Here is a 14,822-nt window from a genome sequence, read left to right on the forward strand (position 1 = left end):
GTTGGTGTGGCTCGTATATCTGCCTGCCTGCCTGCCTATCTATAAGAAGATCCTGTAGGAAGGCCATAACCAAGCACAGGAGGTCGGTTAATTATGTGCCTCAACGACACCGCCGCGTGCGTGCTGTACCAATAGCCGTGTCATCTATTCTGATGAGCGAATAGTCAGACGGAGCCGAAATCTGTTTGACTATGCTGAGAGATTTTTGTCGGCGCGCGCAGTGTGCCAGATCCATCACAGGTACAGAGAGGTATTGACCTCTTAGGGTTACTGTAAAACTACCTAAAGCTACCTACAAGGGGTTGGGAACAATCACCATCACCATCACCACCACCACCATCCTCGGTCGATCGTTCGAGACCGCCCACGCTACGCAGAAGTATATCCACGGACATTACCGTGGACATAGATCTCGCCAGGGTCGACGTGGTCCGGTCAACGAAGAAGGTCAAAGAACGCTGCAAAGTCTATCATGCCCAATACCATCAATGCCTCACAACATCATCATGTAAATGTTTCTGAGATCATGCCTTCCTTTTGTGGAATGCTCCGATTGCCAATGCGCTTATACCCCATCGACCACAATCGGGCCTTCCACACACGTTACGCCAAATATCCCGTTTCAAGTAAAGCTTTTCACACCCGGTAAGTTTGCCGTAACAGTTGCTCCTTCTCTGTGGGGAGCTGTTGGAGAAATCCATCGAAGTTGTTGATCATTCCCTTATACACGTCTATGGCCTATACAGATATTAGCTGGCGATTAACAAAGCGGAGGCAGTGGAAAGATGACTCACTTTTTGAAATGCAATTCGCCAATCGGCTGACGTGTCGGACGACCCGCTCTCGACGTGATGCTTGGGGGCGCTAGCAAGTTCCACGAAGAAATCTAACAGGCAGTGCTCCATGGCGGCCGGGTTGGCGAGAACCACGTTGATGAATCCGCTCAGCGCGTGGCTCTTCTCGTCTGTCCAGTCTACATGACTGATAATCTTGACGAAAGAGGGGCCGAATTGCGATAAGTGTGGGGCGAGTGCATCAGGGCAGCCAATGCCTAGTCTGCCTACGGCGATTGCTGCATTCTCATTCAGAGAGATTGGAACCTTATTATTGAACAGAATAGCAGCCAAACGTTGTAATAAGCGTTCCACGTAGGGGGCCATGCCAGCGCCTCGCCTCATTGCAATCTCACCAGCGGACCAGCAAGCGTTATTGACGACTGAGTAGTTGGTCTGTTTAGCATCATTCAACACTTGGCTGAGCTCGAGTTGGGCTATCAGAATCTCCAATATCGATGGCAAGTATTCCTGAAGTTGATCAAAGACGTAAATGGCGCAATCGCCTAGAAGGGCGTATGCCGACTGTCGAACATCGTTGTTGCCATCGTCCATGCAGTACGCTATCAGTCTGAAAAGATTTGGTTGAGAAGTAGCAACAAGGTCTGTAATATTCGTACTGTCCAAAGACTGAATGATCGCGCTCAGAAGGTCTAGACTCGTTACCAGAAAGTCTTTGTCTGGCGACTCAATCCCAGGATCTTGTTTCGCTAGCCAGTCTGCTTCCAGGTTCTGTTGAATGATGGTGATACATCGCGTGAAGATGGGTTTAGCAAAGGGTGCAAATTCGGATTTGAGAGCCGTTGCCACATAGGACAAGCATTCTAGCAACGGGAACATCTCACGCGACTGATCCGAAACCTTGTTCCAGCGGTCTATCAGGGCTGGCATGAGTATTTGAATAAGCTCTGGTCGCGCAAGCGCCGGGCCTACATGTTCCGCGAGTGTTTGAACACAGTCATACAATATGAACATGTTTCGATCCTTGTATCGGGCAAAACATTCGACGAACTGTCGAACAATGACAGGGCAGTAGTTCTCGAGTGATCTCCCTGCCTTCTCTTCTAGATTTGCGAATGCTGATGCGGCAGCCTCTTGTACGCTTTTATTGCTGTCCAGCATTCGTCGAAGTATGCCGTCCATGACCGGAACGAAATATTGCTGTTGGCCATTCATATCGAGTTGTGATGCCCACCCTGAATAGCGACCAAGTGACCAGCAAGTAATCTTGCGAACTACGGGCTGCTTATCATTAAGAAGTGATGTGAGGTAATTCGTCAAATCTGGTAGATGAGGCGTGACCACGTCCATACAGCCCTCGGCAATGGCACCGAGAGCAAGAACGGCGGCCTCGCGGTACGGCCACTCTGGGTGATTAAGATTGTTTTTGAGGTACTGTTGAGTCTCTTCAAACACTGGTTGGTGGAACACTGATGCCAGCACATCCAAGGCGGCCGCTGAGCATTTTCTAAGATTCCACTGCTCTTCTGGATCTCCAATGTCTGAGTCGTCGTAGTCCTCGATCTCACCATCACTGAGTTCGTTTTCATCAAAATTTGCGGCAGTCGATTTTCCAGATCCATTAGTGCTCGTATCGGTTTCACCATTCGTTGCAGCGGTCAATCGGGCGTCCTTAGTCGATGCAAATTGGGGCTTTATATCTTCCTGGTTGTCGTCTTCGTCCGCGTCATCCTCAGCTTCAGCTTCGAGTCGTTCCACTTCGTCCTTGTCGTATACCATGCTGTCTAGAAGTACAGGCACGATCTGAGGCAGATAAGGGCCAAGATAATCTCGGAGATTCTCATCTTCACCGAGACATAGCCAGAATTCAGCAGCATCGAGCGCAAGTTCAGGATCTTCTACAGTTCTCTGTTGTGAGACCATGAATTTTACAAGATCGTCAAGATGCGGAGCGATCCGCTCAGGGCTGATATCAGCAATATGAATAAAAGCACGGCATACGTGCTTTCGAACTTCGGTGTTCGGGTCCGCCGCGAGTTGCGAGAGTTGTGATAATAAGGCGTCAATGTTAGACATGACCGCCGGAGGTTGATCTGCAATGAAAACATTCATGCTCGCTAACGCATTCGCACGCACTTTTGGCAGTGGGCTAGTTGTGAGCTGCAAGAATTTGGGAAACAGGTGATTTATCGGCCTTGTACCAGAATAATCTTTGTCTAGAGCTTTGGTGTTGTCTTCACATAGCTTGAGGAGGGCACCCATAGCCCCCTCCTGAGTCTGCTGTGTTGAATTACCGCTCTCGTTGCTGGCCAAGAGTATCAACTCTTGAAGAAGTTCCGGCCATCCCATGACTCCTCCCTGACGTATGATCTCTGTGACAACGTTTCCAGCATAGTTTCGCATGTTTGATTTAGGATCTTGAATCCCAAGTAGAACCATGGACTTGATGTAGTCTTTGCTTGACTGTGGGATTGCCTTATACGATGTCCGAACACCATTTTTCAGCATCATGGCGGCAGCGGCTCGCACAAGATCGACATACTCTGGGACTATGCTCGAGACCGTTGCGGCTCCACTGTTTGCAAACAAGTATGCTAGATAGTTGTTGATGTCTGGGCTTGCTTTCGCTTGGTTCAGCATCTGCTAGGTATCAGACGTCTCCTTAGGTGATCGAGGCTTCATGATACCTACAATCTCCGCGTTTCTCATCACATTCTTGTCGGCATGATTGAGGGAATCTTGCAGATATTTTGCAAGCTGCTTCAGCGGCTCCTCCTGTGGTTCCCAAGCCATGACTACTACTCTCTTGTGTCTCCTCGTGGAGCTATATGCGTACGGGAACGCTACGAACAACGGGGGGCGGATACAAGGCTTTCAGCTTAGTGGCGGCCTCGAAGATACTTCTCGTGCCTTTAAATGAGGTCCTGCTCTGTGCGACGTAGATATACCTGTAGCGTCATGTTAGCGACGTAAATCTCGGGGTGGGATCTCCTGTAGGTTTCTCGCGCTACAGAAGATTACACACCTACTTTCCCGCGCGTCACTGGGATATTAGCATTTTTCAGGCTACAAGTGACTGGGTGTAGAGGCTCAAGGCTTTCCAAGCTCCGTCGGAAAAAATAGACGGGGCCGTGGAGAGATCCGGATTGAAGAGGATGACGGAAGAGGATTGTGTAGCCGACCACTAGTACGGGCCAAGCGAGAGATTCGGTGTACGTATATATGGCCTTGTTGCGCTTTGATCACTTTGTCTCAGGAGAGAAACTTTTTGACGTTTTGCAAAGTTGAGCGGCGAACAGTGGCCATACAGCCTTAACGAATCTGGCGGGGGACGGTCCCACTTCTGTGTGCCTGCCACTTTTCAGGTTTTGATTGTTGCCTTGTCCCTGAGGCATCTAATACGAAACCGAGGTTCGTAAGCCCACATTCCTGCTATGTAGATAGAGCAGGAAGTCGGGAACATATACATATCCTTCGACTCGCTGTTATTCAATATTATGGTAAAAATATTCTATGCGTACGATCAACAGTCGAAACTATTGTGTCTCTAATATTGTGCTAACACCCGTATGGTAGTCCAATGAAGACTTGCTACTAATATCTACATTTCGACACCACGCTGCTCAGCCCTTGCTCTGTCGAGACTGGTGACTCAAGTTTCACTGCACTAATAACAACGGTAGTATGCAGTCAATGACTTTCAACGCCGCCCAATGCACCGCGTAAAAGACGGATGTCTGCCTAGTAGATGTATACCTGTACAATCCTAGGTATAGATATTTATTCATCGTCCGTATCAGTATCGGTATCCGTCTCGCTAACATCGTCTTCCTCGTCTGTACCGCTCTCGTCGTCAGAATCCTCGGCGGTAGCTGCAGCAGGCTTCTTCTTCCGCGGTACGTGATCACCCTTGAGGGCGCTCACTTGGCCTGCTATCGAGTCTGCATAAGTTAGTCAAGCCGCAAAATCCAGGGTCATGTACTTGCCTTCTTCCGGTTCGCTAATGTCTTCTTCCTCGACAATATCTTGAGCCTTAGACGCCTCATCGATAACCAAAGTGACTTCTTGCCTTGTGTCCATTCCGATATAGCTATCGCAGACAAGATTCATCGTAAATGTGTAGCGACCAACCTGTGGAGGGGCGCCGAATTGCATCTTCAGCGTTTGTATCGCGTAGGAGGGCTCACCCATCTTGTCAAAGAGAGGCTTGTTGAATGTTGAGAACGAGAACGGAGGGACGACAATCTTGCCTTGTTTGCTGTCGGCCAAGAAAACATGCCACTGAGGGGCATGGTCTTGGGCAAAATATGGCGCATAGGCGAGAGGTGGCTGGATGGGCTTTCCGGCTTCCGCCTCTTTGTCCTCCTTCTTCCTTCCATGGAGCGCATCAAGGTCACCCTCAACAGGATCGGGATCCTCCAACTCCTTTGGATCGACCGGTGGGAGGTCTTTCTTGCCTGGCGGAACAAAACGAGCCTTCACCACAAATTGTACCAAACTGCTCGGGGTGATAAACCGTTCTCCTACGACCTTGAAGAACGCACTTTCGACCTTGAGAAGCGGTAACTGTGAAGCAACCGCCATGGAGGTATTGTACTGCTCCTTGGACAACGCGCCAGAGCTCACACACCTTATCCGACGTTCTGCATCCGATAGCTCCAAGAGTCCCTGAACTGTCAAATGAGTACGTGACTCTGCGCCTTCTATGGATCTAACGACATCGGGCGTGAAGTAAGGAAGCTGCAGAAGAGGTGATCCACCGGGGGGGATCGCCTGGATAATGTGCTGCGATGCATGATATGCGGCGAGTAAGGGTGCTGTGTTCATATATGCGAGAGCGATAGATACGAACGACTGATTAAGAAGACGAGCCGTAGGTGCAACCTGGTATTGCTCAGAAACAAGCTCCTTATCGTCAAGCTCAATTCGTCCAAGATATGCCCAGAGTAAAGCGAGCGCCTTTCTGCGAGCTCCCTCGTCCAATTCCTCAAGCTTCTTGCGGTCTTTCAAGCTAAGACCGGCGGCGGTGGCCGGAAATTGCCCAGGTGCCAGGATTCGCTGCTCCAGTTTTGAGATTCCATGGTCGGCTTTGCTCCCTTCCAGCATGTCCTGGTATTCTTGACCGCTGCTCAAAGCATTGATCACCCCTCCTTCGGTGATCTCATGGTCATACTCCTTGAACAGATGACCAGCACTGGCAACAAGCACTTTGTCTCGCGTCCGCTTCTGTTGCCCATACCACCATCGGCCGACAAAGTACGGAAGCAGGACACCAAGCAGTAGACCATAGATAAGTAATACATATTTGCCGTTTCCGTCAGACACAATGAATTTCGGTAGCGCAATGCCCATGCTGAAGCTTTGTTTGCCGTCGGGGTGACCGTATTGGAGATAGTTGTTGCGGATCTCTTCGTCAGTAAGTGCCTTGAATGCCTTTGTCATTTCGACCCATTGTTCATTGATGCTCTCGATGGTCGTGTTCTTCGACGCATCAGGCTGAGCTTTGTCGGGGTGATAGGTAAGGGAAAGTCTGCGATAATGGGACTTGATTTGTTTCTCTGTTGCGCTCTAGGAATTTATTAGCAGTCGCTCATCTGCACGTCTTGTTACATACCCTTGCGACGCCCAAAACATCATACGGATCCCAGATTTTGAGAGCTGTTCTGGCTGTTACCATTATCAGGTAGAACATGTATGCGATCATAGACCATGCCAATACAGCAGTCCATATGCGCTTGGTCTTCAACTCCTTCCTCTTCTCCACTTTCCGATGCCCCTCAATCACATCTTGGTATTTGACTTTGGCGGTGGGCTCGATGCGAGTTGCGGTATCAGCAAGTTCTTTGCTGGGTTTCAGAACCGAGTATGTCGTGGGTATGGCGACCAGAGCAGAGATTGTGAGAATGAAGTACGGGAAGAACTGCGCTTGGTCATCGTAATTATAGTCCGTAGACATCTTGAGCGAGCGGGATCCTGGCGCTCAAGGCCAGATAGACGGGGATGAATTCTATGTGTCCAGAGGCCACAGAATCAAGGTTCAAATTCTCAGGTACAGTCGAATCATATGGTACCAGATGTCATCTGCTGAATAGTTGGGAACTCCGAAAGTGCGAGAGTTGACGGGTCAGTGTGGCTTCGGAAAGAACACGGTTTCGATCAGCATGTTATTCTGGGCGGTAGCGCAAGGCAGTATTGGGATAGGACATGGGCCGTGCCCCTGAATGCCTTAGGCAGGAATATGAACTATCACTCAAGGATTATGGCCACACAAACACGGAATATCTCCAGGGTAGAGTCAGTTGCGTGGAACACCAAGTAAAGTCATGGATTCCATAGACATTTTTTAATTTTTCACTTGCATTCATATAGTATCCATGATTTGCTACCAGGACGTAGAGCTTCTAAGAACCAACCGAAGTATATGCACAGTAACACAAGAGTTTCTGTCCAAAGAGCAAGCTGCAAAGAGCATCACCCGCCATATATGACTACTAAGGACCTTCCAATTGGGAGAAATATCAAAAGGTGTTCTACAATATGAGGGACCAAGTATGCCACAACTATTACCGCAACAAACTGTCAGCCTTGACAGCCAAACCATAGCAATTCCAACATATCAGGATAGACCCCACGGGGCTCTTGACGATGAGAAGGCTCACGTGCTAGCAGCGAACAGTCGAAGGATTGCTTGCAGGATAGGTTCCTCGAAGCGCCGGTGCGATGAAATAGTGTAGGTCAATCTGTCACTAACCACTCCGACGACTTCCCCTTCTTTCGCTGTCCGTATCTCGGTGTGCCTCCACCAGGAAGTCTCTTCTCACCTGTAGAAAGATCGTGAACAAGGTAAGGCCTGGGCTTGCGATTCTCATCAGTTTCGGCATTCAGCGCTTCGTCCTCAGCACGGTAAAGTTCTGCCATCTTCCGGCCACAGCCAAGCTTGACGATGCTTGGGGGAATGGGTGTGACCCCGAGGATGGCACAGGCTTCTCTGACCAAGTCGAGGTACTGCATACTCTCAGGCAAGTTATCAGCAACTTGGTTCATGCCTCTGTAGATATGTTCCTTGAGGTCGCTGGCTTTGTGGAAATGAGTACATATATTAGGAACTCAAAACATAAGGAACTCACCTGTCCAATACTTTTTGACACCACGAGCAAACTCAGCATTACCACATCTTCGTCTTCTCCTCAAAGAGAGAAAATGAAGGAATAGGTGGATTGATGGAACGTCTTGTCTATATGAAACTTTCCGACAGTTATATTCACGATCTTGATTGCGAAACAGGAGTGCCGCTTGGAAGGCGAAACAAAGGTCTTCGGTCGGGATCTCAGGAACTTCCTGGTAGTAGCGAGACTCCCAAGGCAGATCCTTTTCGCAAATATATTCAGGACTCAACGCTCCACGGCGCGGGAAATTCGTATTCCTGATATACGTGAGTCGTTCATACAGGCCGGTACTCTTATGCTCCGTATACTTAGGATGGGAGCTACGCGGGATACAGAACTCCGGATATACCTTAAACAGTCCACAGTTGATCAAGTCTTGTAGGTCGACATGGTTGTACTTCGTATGGTCATTGACCTGAATGACGCCAACCGACAACACTTCGTGAGTAAGTTTGCGTGGATGCAAGCCGCTGTGGTCAAAGTTCTGCCAGCCTTGCCAATCCCGAATCTTGTAAGCGTTCATAACATCGGTGGCCCAGAAGAATTCGGCTTTCTGTTCGTCTTTTCTGGTATTAGTGCAAGTGGTTTGTGCTTGGCTGGTCTCCATCGCAGAGATATAACACTGGCTTTGACCTTTTCGTGACCGGCCAAGTGCGTGCTCGATGGCGAAAAGCATGGATCGTGACCAGCTGATGAACTGATCGTCGTTTCGATCCTTCCACATTAGATGGTTACCTCCCATCACTTTTACTTCCTCGATGGGCATATCAAAAAGAGAATCGTAGCAATACTTGTTAGTATTCATGTCTGTAGGCGGACGAAAGAACTCTGGGCTACAAAACCCCTTTGTTCTTTTTGCGCCTTCTAGCGAGTAGGCTCTGAACAGCAATGGAGGTACTGTAGTGCTCAATGCTTCATGTATGTTAGCGTACGTATAAGTAAATGTGCCAGAAGATGACCAGATGACCTTTCAAGTTGCGCTGATCAGCTTGATTCAGCTTCGTCTGATTCAGAGCGGACATGCGAATGTACTGCTGATACAGCTTGGGCTTGTAATCATCCAAATTGATGATGTCGAAGAGAGAATTGGTGGCTGGTTGCCGTTTATCTTTGTGTATACGCAACATGATTCGAGCAACGACAGGAGAAACGGATGTGAGACTAAAGAAAGTGTGTGGTTTGGGGATAGGGATGCTGGAATTGCAATATTTTTCATGATGTGTGTACAAAATCAGGTAGCCAAGGCAACAGAGAGTCGCGTGTGGACGTGTTATTGACCACAGTGTCAAATCTGTTGTTTTGACACTAGCTGTTCGTTCACGTTGTTCCTAAAATGTTCCCGAGCTCTAGTGTGAGTAGTTGTGTTTAGGGACGCCAAGCACATGTGAGGAACAGTGCCCGTAAAGGGAGGACTTAGAGAACTGAGGACGACGAGCTAAGGAAATTCATCCACATACATAGATGCCAAAGGGCAACCCAGACGAACAGAGACATGTGTGCTGCTCACTTTTTAGGCTTCCACAACATCCCCCAGATCTTTACACCCTCTCCTCCATCTTTCTGAAAGCCTTGCGTGTCGACCACGTTCTTGCCCAGGATCACCTCCTCTGTCACCTGCCAGCCAAGCTTCCTATATAACATGCAGCTCTTCTTTGTCGTAGCCTCTAGCCAAACAGGCTTTCCGGCCTCGCGAGCCACGGTCTGTACTCTCCTCATCTGTGCTGCCGCCAGACCTTTCCCTCGATGCTCCTCCAGAGTCCCCACAAAAAAGACATAGAAATAATCCTCCTTGCCCAGAGCTCTCGCTTTCACTGCGTCCAGGATAGGCGTATATTCCCAAAGCATACGCTTCGCACCATCGAGTCCTGCATGCCAAAGAACACTTAGAAAACCGGCTCTGATGACTGTAAGCGGTCCGTCAAGGGAGGACCCCGGAGGCATCAGGATCACAGCAGACTGCCACGAGTTGGCAGAGTAGAACGTTGCACCATTGATTGCGCCAGCATGTGCAAATGTATCGAAGAGTTTGGGGAGATAGGCCAGACGCCGGGGTTCAGGCAGAGTATGCACAATGAAACGAATCACAGGATCGTCGTTGAAGCACTTCGAAAGAGTTCGGCCAGCAGGGCCCGCAAACTCTGGAGACTGTCAGCAATCATGTGGTGGAACATTTAGTACCGACATAGAATAATAAGGAAGCTTCCTACCCTTTCCGCCCTCTTCAATCGTGATAGTTGTCATATTGGCCGTCGAGCGCAATTATTTTGAATCAGATGTGTAAAGTGGCTGACGTTCATACGTTCTTATCTATTCTATCATGAGAGTATCAGTCATTCACATCGGTTAGAGCTGTGAGTACAACGAGACAGTGGACATGAAATGAAATGACCCAACCATGCAGGCGTCTCGACAAACAACGTCTCCACAGAAAAAGCCTGAGGCTGAACGAAATCCACATACTTCTTAGTAAGAAAATTTGGCCTTGCTCTTACCCAACATAAGCCTGAAAACGAGCCCAGATGACCTTTCTCTAAGCAAAAAGTGCTGGGTTCAGCTTTCTCCACTCGCCTACCATGGCACATACTCAGATGTAAGATGCGGGCGGTCGTAACCCCTAATCTCGTGACTCCCGAGGCTTGAGTAGGACCCGTTTTAGTCATTCTCAGTCTTATCTATTAGTGCGCAGCAAGCGTATACCAGAAACCACAGGAGTCAGATCGAAATGTCTACAGGATGAGAATGGAAGTACTCCGTCTCTAATATAGACATGTTTCTTTTCATTTCTCACCAACTACACAGATCGTCTCACAGCCTCTCTTTAGCTTTATATCTCGCTCATCCACCATCATGACGATGATATACCTGTCCACCTCCTCAAGTGACTGTAAAACTATCAGGATCGGAAGGCGAGACTCGGACATGGAGGCCTCTAGGGTAGACCGGGGGACACAACGGCACTGTTCTCTCAAATTAACTACTTGCAATCTTCACCGCATGTTGTCCCTTTAAGAGGTATGCATGCAGATGTGAGCTTGCTGTCCATAATGCTGACTGACAAAAATGTCACATCACATCACACCATATCGTGTCACACAAATATCAGTTAGTCCGTTGATCTCAGGATAGGAATAACATCTATTCGTTCCGATAGACGCGCACTACGCTGAATCGCAAGATGCAGGTCTAGTTCAATCGCTGCCCACCATCTGATCCAGTAGTTCTGTATATCCAATGCATTTGTACTATGCCAATTCATGCAGTCATTACTTCGTGTATCACCTCGCTTCCTTTCTTCCTCTCGCCAGCCACGGGAGCCCAGGACCTTAGCATGGCGCGTGTGTCTTGCCGGTCTTGCCTTGTAGCGAGTGCTCTTCATCAGCGTAGTGGTTATTTGGCTTGCTGGTGATGCCAAACTTCTGCCACGCGCGGATGGTGGTACGCGCAATGTGGTTTTGGTGCTCCTGGACCTTCTTGGAATCTAGCTCGTCCAGCACCTGGCATGCGAGCTTGATGTCGGTGATCAGGCTGTCACAGCGAGACCTCGAGAAATCCTCTCGTACGACAACACGCATAAGCTTGAGCTGCTCCGAGTGCGGTGCCATGGTGTATGCAGGTACTACCCAGCCGCGCTCGCGCAGCTGGTGAGCAATGGCGAATTCGTCGTATAGCTTACCCTTCTTTGGGTCGATACGGAAAGCTACGAGAGGGAGACCCTCGCCACGACGAGCGGACATGATGATGAATCCAAGATGGTCGAGGGCTGTCGCGAGGTATTCAGCTGTGCGAGTAAGATTGCACATGATGGCGCGGTAACCGTGCTTGCCGAGACGGATCATTTGGTAGTATTGGCCGATGATTTGGGACGCGCCTCGGGAGAAGTTCAGAGTGAAGGAGGCTTGATCGGCACCAAGGTAATTGATGTTAAAGACCAGTTCCTTGGGCAGGTACTTGGGGTCACGCCAGACGACCCAGCCTACGCCGGGGTAGACGAGACCGTATTTGTGACCAGACACGTTGATTGATACGACACGCTCAAGACGGAAGTCCCATTCGAACTCGGGGTTGACGAAAGGCGCTACGAAACCTCCCCTGGGAATTGTTAGCTAGGTCTGTAGCGGGGAGGATTAAGGGTCTTACGAGGCTGCGTCTACGTGGATTGGAGTATCCATGCCTCTCTCAATAAGAAGATCATTGATAGCTTTGGTATCTTCGTATTCACCCGTGTACGTTGTACCAAGAATAGTGCAAATACCAATTGTGTTCTCGTCAACGAGGTCAACAGCCTCGACAGGATCGATGACATATCGGTCTTCGGTACAGAAAGAGTACTTCTCCTCCACATCAAAGTATCTTGCGGCTTTCTCCCAGCAGACCTGGACGGCAGAGTTCATAACGAGGTTGGGTCGGTCGAAAGGCTTGCCCTCAGCCTTCCTCTTCGCCACCCAGACTTTCTTCATGGCTAGGACAGCCAACATGATAGCTTCGGAGCTACCAACAGTGCTCGTGCCTGCAGAATGTTACTACTTATTTCCGAGACTGAGTCATGCACACATACCCATAGGGGCAGACCCTGGCTCGTCAGGGACATTGTAAAGCTTGGCGATCATGGAAACGCAGCGGTTCTGAATGTCGGCAGAAACAGGATACTATGGCATCAATTAGCTAGGAAGACTTCACACAGAGAGACAACGCACCTCTTCGTAGTCTATGAAGTTTTTCGGGAAGGCCTCCGTCATGAGCTTCTCGGCTTCTTCTTCCTACGTCTCTCGTAAGGACAGCTCCAGGAGTTCTGTAGTCACCATTGCCTACCATGTATGTAGTGACAAAACTGGCCAAGCTGCACAATGGATTAGCGAGGTGCCATTGAAGCTTCACAGAGTCTCGCACTTACTTTAGAGTGGGTGTTCCATCCAAGCTAAGGTCATCCTTGATCATACGGTAGGCGACCTCGCGCGGCATCTCCCTCTCAGGCATTTCAGTCTTTGGGAGATCCTTGCCAGCCCACTTGGAGCCGTATACGGAGGTATCATAGGTATCCTCCTCGTCGTCAATATCGAACTTCAGCTCGCCAAGCTTGTCCTTCAAGGCCTTGAGATTCGGGTCGACATCATTGTCCTGAGATCGAGAGACACGGGCAAGATGGACCATTGCAGCAGCTGTAGGTCGAATTCGACGTGAATTGAAAATAGAATAGATAGAAATGTATAGTCGGAAGGTATGAGGGCTGTAGAAGAGACACAGGTAGAGTCAAGAGTGTAAGAGGGGAGGGAGTAGGATAGACTCTTTATCAAATGGTGGGGGAATCTCGAGCTGAAGCCGGCAATGGTGGCACGGCTGGAAGACAGGCAACGTGGGAAGGTACGACGTGGATGATTAGCGGGGGTGACTGCTCAGTTGGTACTGAAAGGCTGCCCAGACGCTTTCAAGCTCAGCTTTCCCCAAATTCAAGCTTTTTAGCTCCCTGCAACATCTACACACCACCTGCATCCATCCCCAGCTTTTACTTCCTCCTCACCTTGCGGCATGGGGTTTATTTATATGTCCTTACATACTTCCTAAGCCTCCAGCGGACTCGTCGTGCCTAACGAATCGAACGCTTGCCCACTGCGTACATTGGACGATGTTACGATATACCCGGTACTCATCGTCATAGCACCTAGAGAGAGAGAACGCACTGCTGCGGCACCACCCATGCTCGTTCTCGCCCTTCAGGCACAAAGGTTTCAGACGCACGAGTACCACAGCTATACCTCACTCAGTATTCCGGCATCTGAGATAGGGCCGTCGAGTGCATGCCTGGCACGCTAATGTAAGATGTGGCATTGCACCAGGAGAGTTTTGCTCGCACCCATTGGCCCGGGGCATGCGTGGCCTACTGATGGTGCTGATGGTAAGCCAGCTTGTGGTCTTTATAACGCACCTCCAACTCGACGTGGTCCTGTCTTTATGCTGAGCTTGCGAGATAGAGGGAGTACCGAGAGGAAGAGGGAATACTGCGAGGACGAGGCACAGATCTGACGGAGCCGTGCAATGCAGACGCGGATGCAGACGCAGATGCAGACAGCTTTCAGCACAGCACGTCTGAAGAACACTCTGATCAATTTGAACACGGCTTCAAGGCTGAGAAGTCGTGAAGTTATCGCCACGTAGCCATTCATACTGCCCTAGCAGTGGTACGAGTGAAATCCTCGCAGGAATCTACACACCTCACGACTTCCACACCGCCATTCCATGGTCCCGCCCCAGTTGGCACAAGCATAAGCATCTCAGCCCGCTGCCCCTAACGTTCAATGGACCGCTGCTGGTGTACTGCGGGCGGCCTAAATGCCGCGACGCTCGATCCGGTCCGTCCGAAACCTTCACAGACACTGACACAGACGTAGACGTAGACGCGAACACAGACCTCCCCGAGTGACGGACGTCGAAACGCAGTCTCGGAGTCCCGCGGCTCACCAGGACTACGTCCCAAAGCCCCGGGGTGCGCCTGAGTGAATGCGCCATAAACGCTAATGCTTTTCCACGCGCGCTAACACCGGGATGCGATCCGGGCGGCTCAGGGACAGCACGTCTACGTCCTCAGCACCTATTCTCGAATCCACTAATACCTATGCACTTCTGCCGCTCATACCAGGCCATGTTATGGCGTCATTACATATTCACAGGTAGTCGTGTAGAAAGGTGGACGCTAATCCCGAGTAGGCACTAAAGTTTTCCCTGGTTAGACATCAACTTTCGAAATGACCTATCTTACCTACAGGGAACCTGAGTAGGCTTCGTAATGAAATACGCGTCGAGGGGTTAAGCGTTATTAGGCCGACATCCATACGACAGCTATCACGGACCCTCACGTCAACAGAACACT

The 14,822-nt window shown here is 49.8% G+C and overlaps 6 protein-coding genes across 6 annotated transcripts; all 6 read right to left on the reverse strand.

The window, feature by feature from the left end:
- Nucleotides 1-636: 636 nt before the first annotated feature.
- On the reverse strand, nucleotides 637-3,587 carry EJ05DRAFT_440474 (ARM repeat-containing protein; the record flags this gene model as incomplete). Its single annotated transcript, XM_033741931.1, has 3 exons — nucleotides 637-738; nucleotides 795-3,437; nucleotides 3,486-3,587. The coding sequence occupies 3 exons, from the start codon at nucleotides 3,585-3,587 to the stop codon at nucleotides 637-639; spliced, it is 2,847 nt and encodes a 948-aa protein (XP_033599607.1).
- Nucleotides 3,588-4,408: 821 nt separating this feature from the next.
- On the reverse strand, nucleotides 4,409-6,937 carry EJ05DRAFT_539215 (uncharacterized protein). The gene is made up of 3 exons (XM_033749504.1): nucleotides 6,409-6,937; nucleotides 4,781-6,362; nucleotides 4,409-4,735 (listed from the first exon to the last, which is right to left on the reverse strand). The coding sequence occupies exons 1-3, from the start codon at nucleotides 6,748-6,750 to the stop codon at nucleotides 4,575-4,577; spliced, it is 2,085 nt and encodes a 694-aa protein (XP_033599608.1). The 5' UTR covers nucleotides 6,751-6,937; the 3' UTR covers nucleotides 4,409-4,574.
- A 1,096-nt stretch (nucleotides 6,938-8,033) lies between these two features.
- On the reverse strand, nucleotides 8,034-9,218 carry EJ05DRAFT_57597 (uncharacterized protein). The gene is made up of 3 exons (XM_033749771.1): nucleotides 8,928-9,218; nucleotides 8,310-8,872; nucleotides 8,034-8,217 (listed from the first exon to the last, which is right to left on the reverse strand). The coding sequence occupies exons 1-3, from the start codon at nucleotides 9,085-9,087 to the stop codon at nucleotides 8,179-8,181; spliced, it is 762 nt and encodes a 253-aa protein (XP_033599609.1). The 5' UTR covers nucleotides 9,088-9,218; the 3' UTR covers nucleotides 8,034-8,178.
- Nucleotides 9,219-9,271: 53 nt separating this feature from the next.
- Nucleotides 9,272-10,534, reverse strand: EJ05DRAFT_477377 (uncharacterized protein). The gene is made up of 2 exons (XM_033744236.1): nucleotides 10,168-10,534; nucleotides 9,272-10,098 (listed from the first exon to the last, which is right to left on the reverse strand). Exons 1-2 carry the CDS (start codon nucleotides 10,199-10,201, stop codon nucleotides 9,464-9,466), a joined length of 669 nt encoding a protein of 222 aa, XP_033599610.1. The 5' UTR covers nucleotides 10,202-10,534; the 3' UTR covers nucleotides 9,272-9,463.
- Nucleotides 10,535-11,283: 749 nt separating this feature from the next.
- On the reverse strand, nucleotides 11,284-13,108 carry EJ05DRAFT_440809 (glutamate decarboxylase; the record flags this gene model as incomplete). Its single annotated transcript, XM_033741950.1, has 6 exons — nucleotides 11,284-12,049; nucleotides 12,098-12,467; nucleotides 12,516-12,606; nucleotides 12,655-12,717; nucleotides 12,770-12,797; nucleotides 12,852-13,108. The coding sequence occupies 6 exons, from the start codon at nucleotides 13,106-13,108 to the stop codon at nucleotides 11,284-11,286; spliced, it is 1,575 nt and encodes a 524-aa protein (XP_033599611.1).
- Nucleotides 13,109-13,504: 396 nt separating this feature from the next.
- On the reverse strand, nucleotides 13,505-14,225 carry EJ05DRAFT_487132 (uncharacterized protein; the record flags this gene model as incomplete). Its single annotated transcript, XM_033745592.1, has 3 exons — nucleotides 13,505-13,704; nucleotides 13,881-14,080; nucleotides 14,167-14,225. The coding sequence occupies 3 exons, from the start codon at nucleotides 14,223-14,225 to the stop codon at nucleotides 13,505-13,507; spliced, it is 459 nt and encodes a 152-aa protein (XP_033599612.1).
- Nucleotides 14,226-14,822: the final 597 nt, after the last annotated feature.

The sequence above is a fragment of the Pseudovirgaria hyperparasitica genome, assembly GCF_010093815.1.
Source record: "Pseudovirgaria hyperparasitica strain CBS 121739 unplaced genomic scaffold EJ05scaffold_10, whole genome shotgun sequence".
Lineage (NCBI taxonomy): Eukaryota > Fungi > Ascomycota > Dothideomycetes > Acrospermales > Acrospermaceae > Pseudovirgaria > Pseudovirgaria hyperparasitica.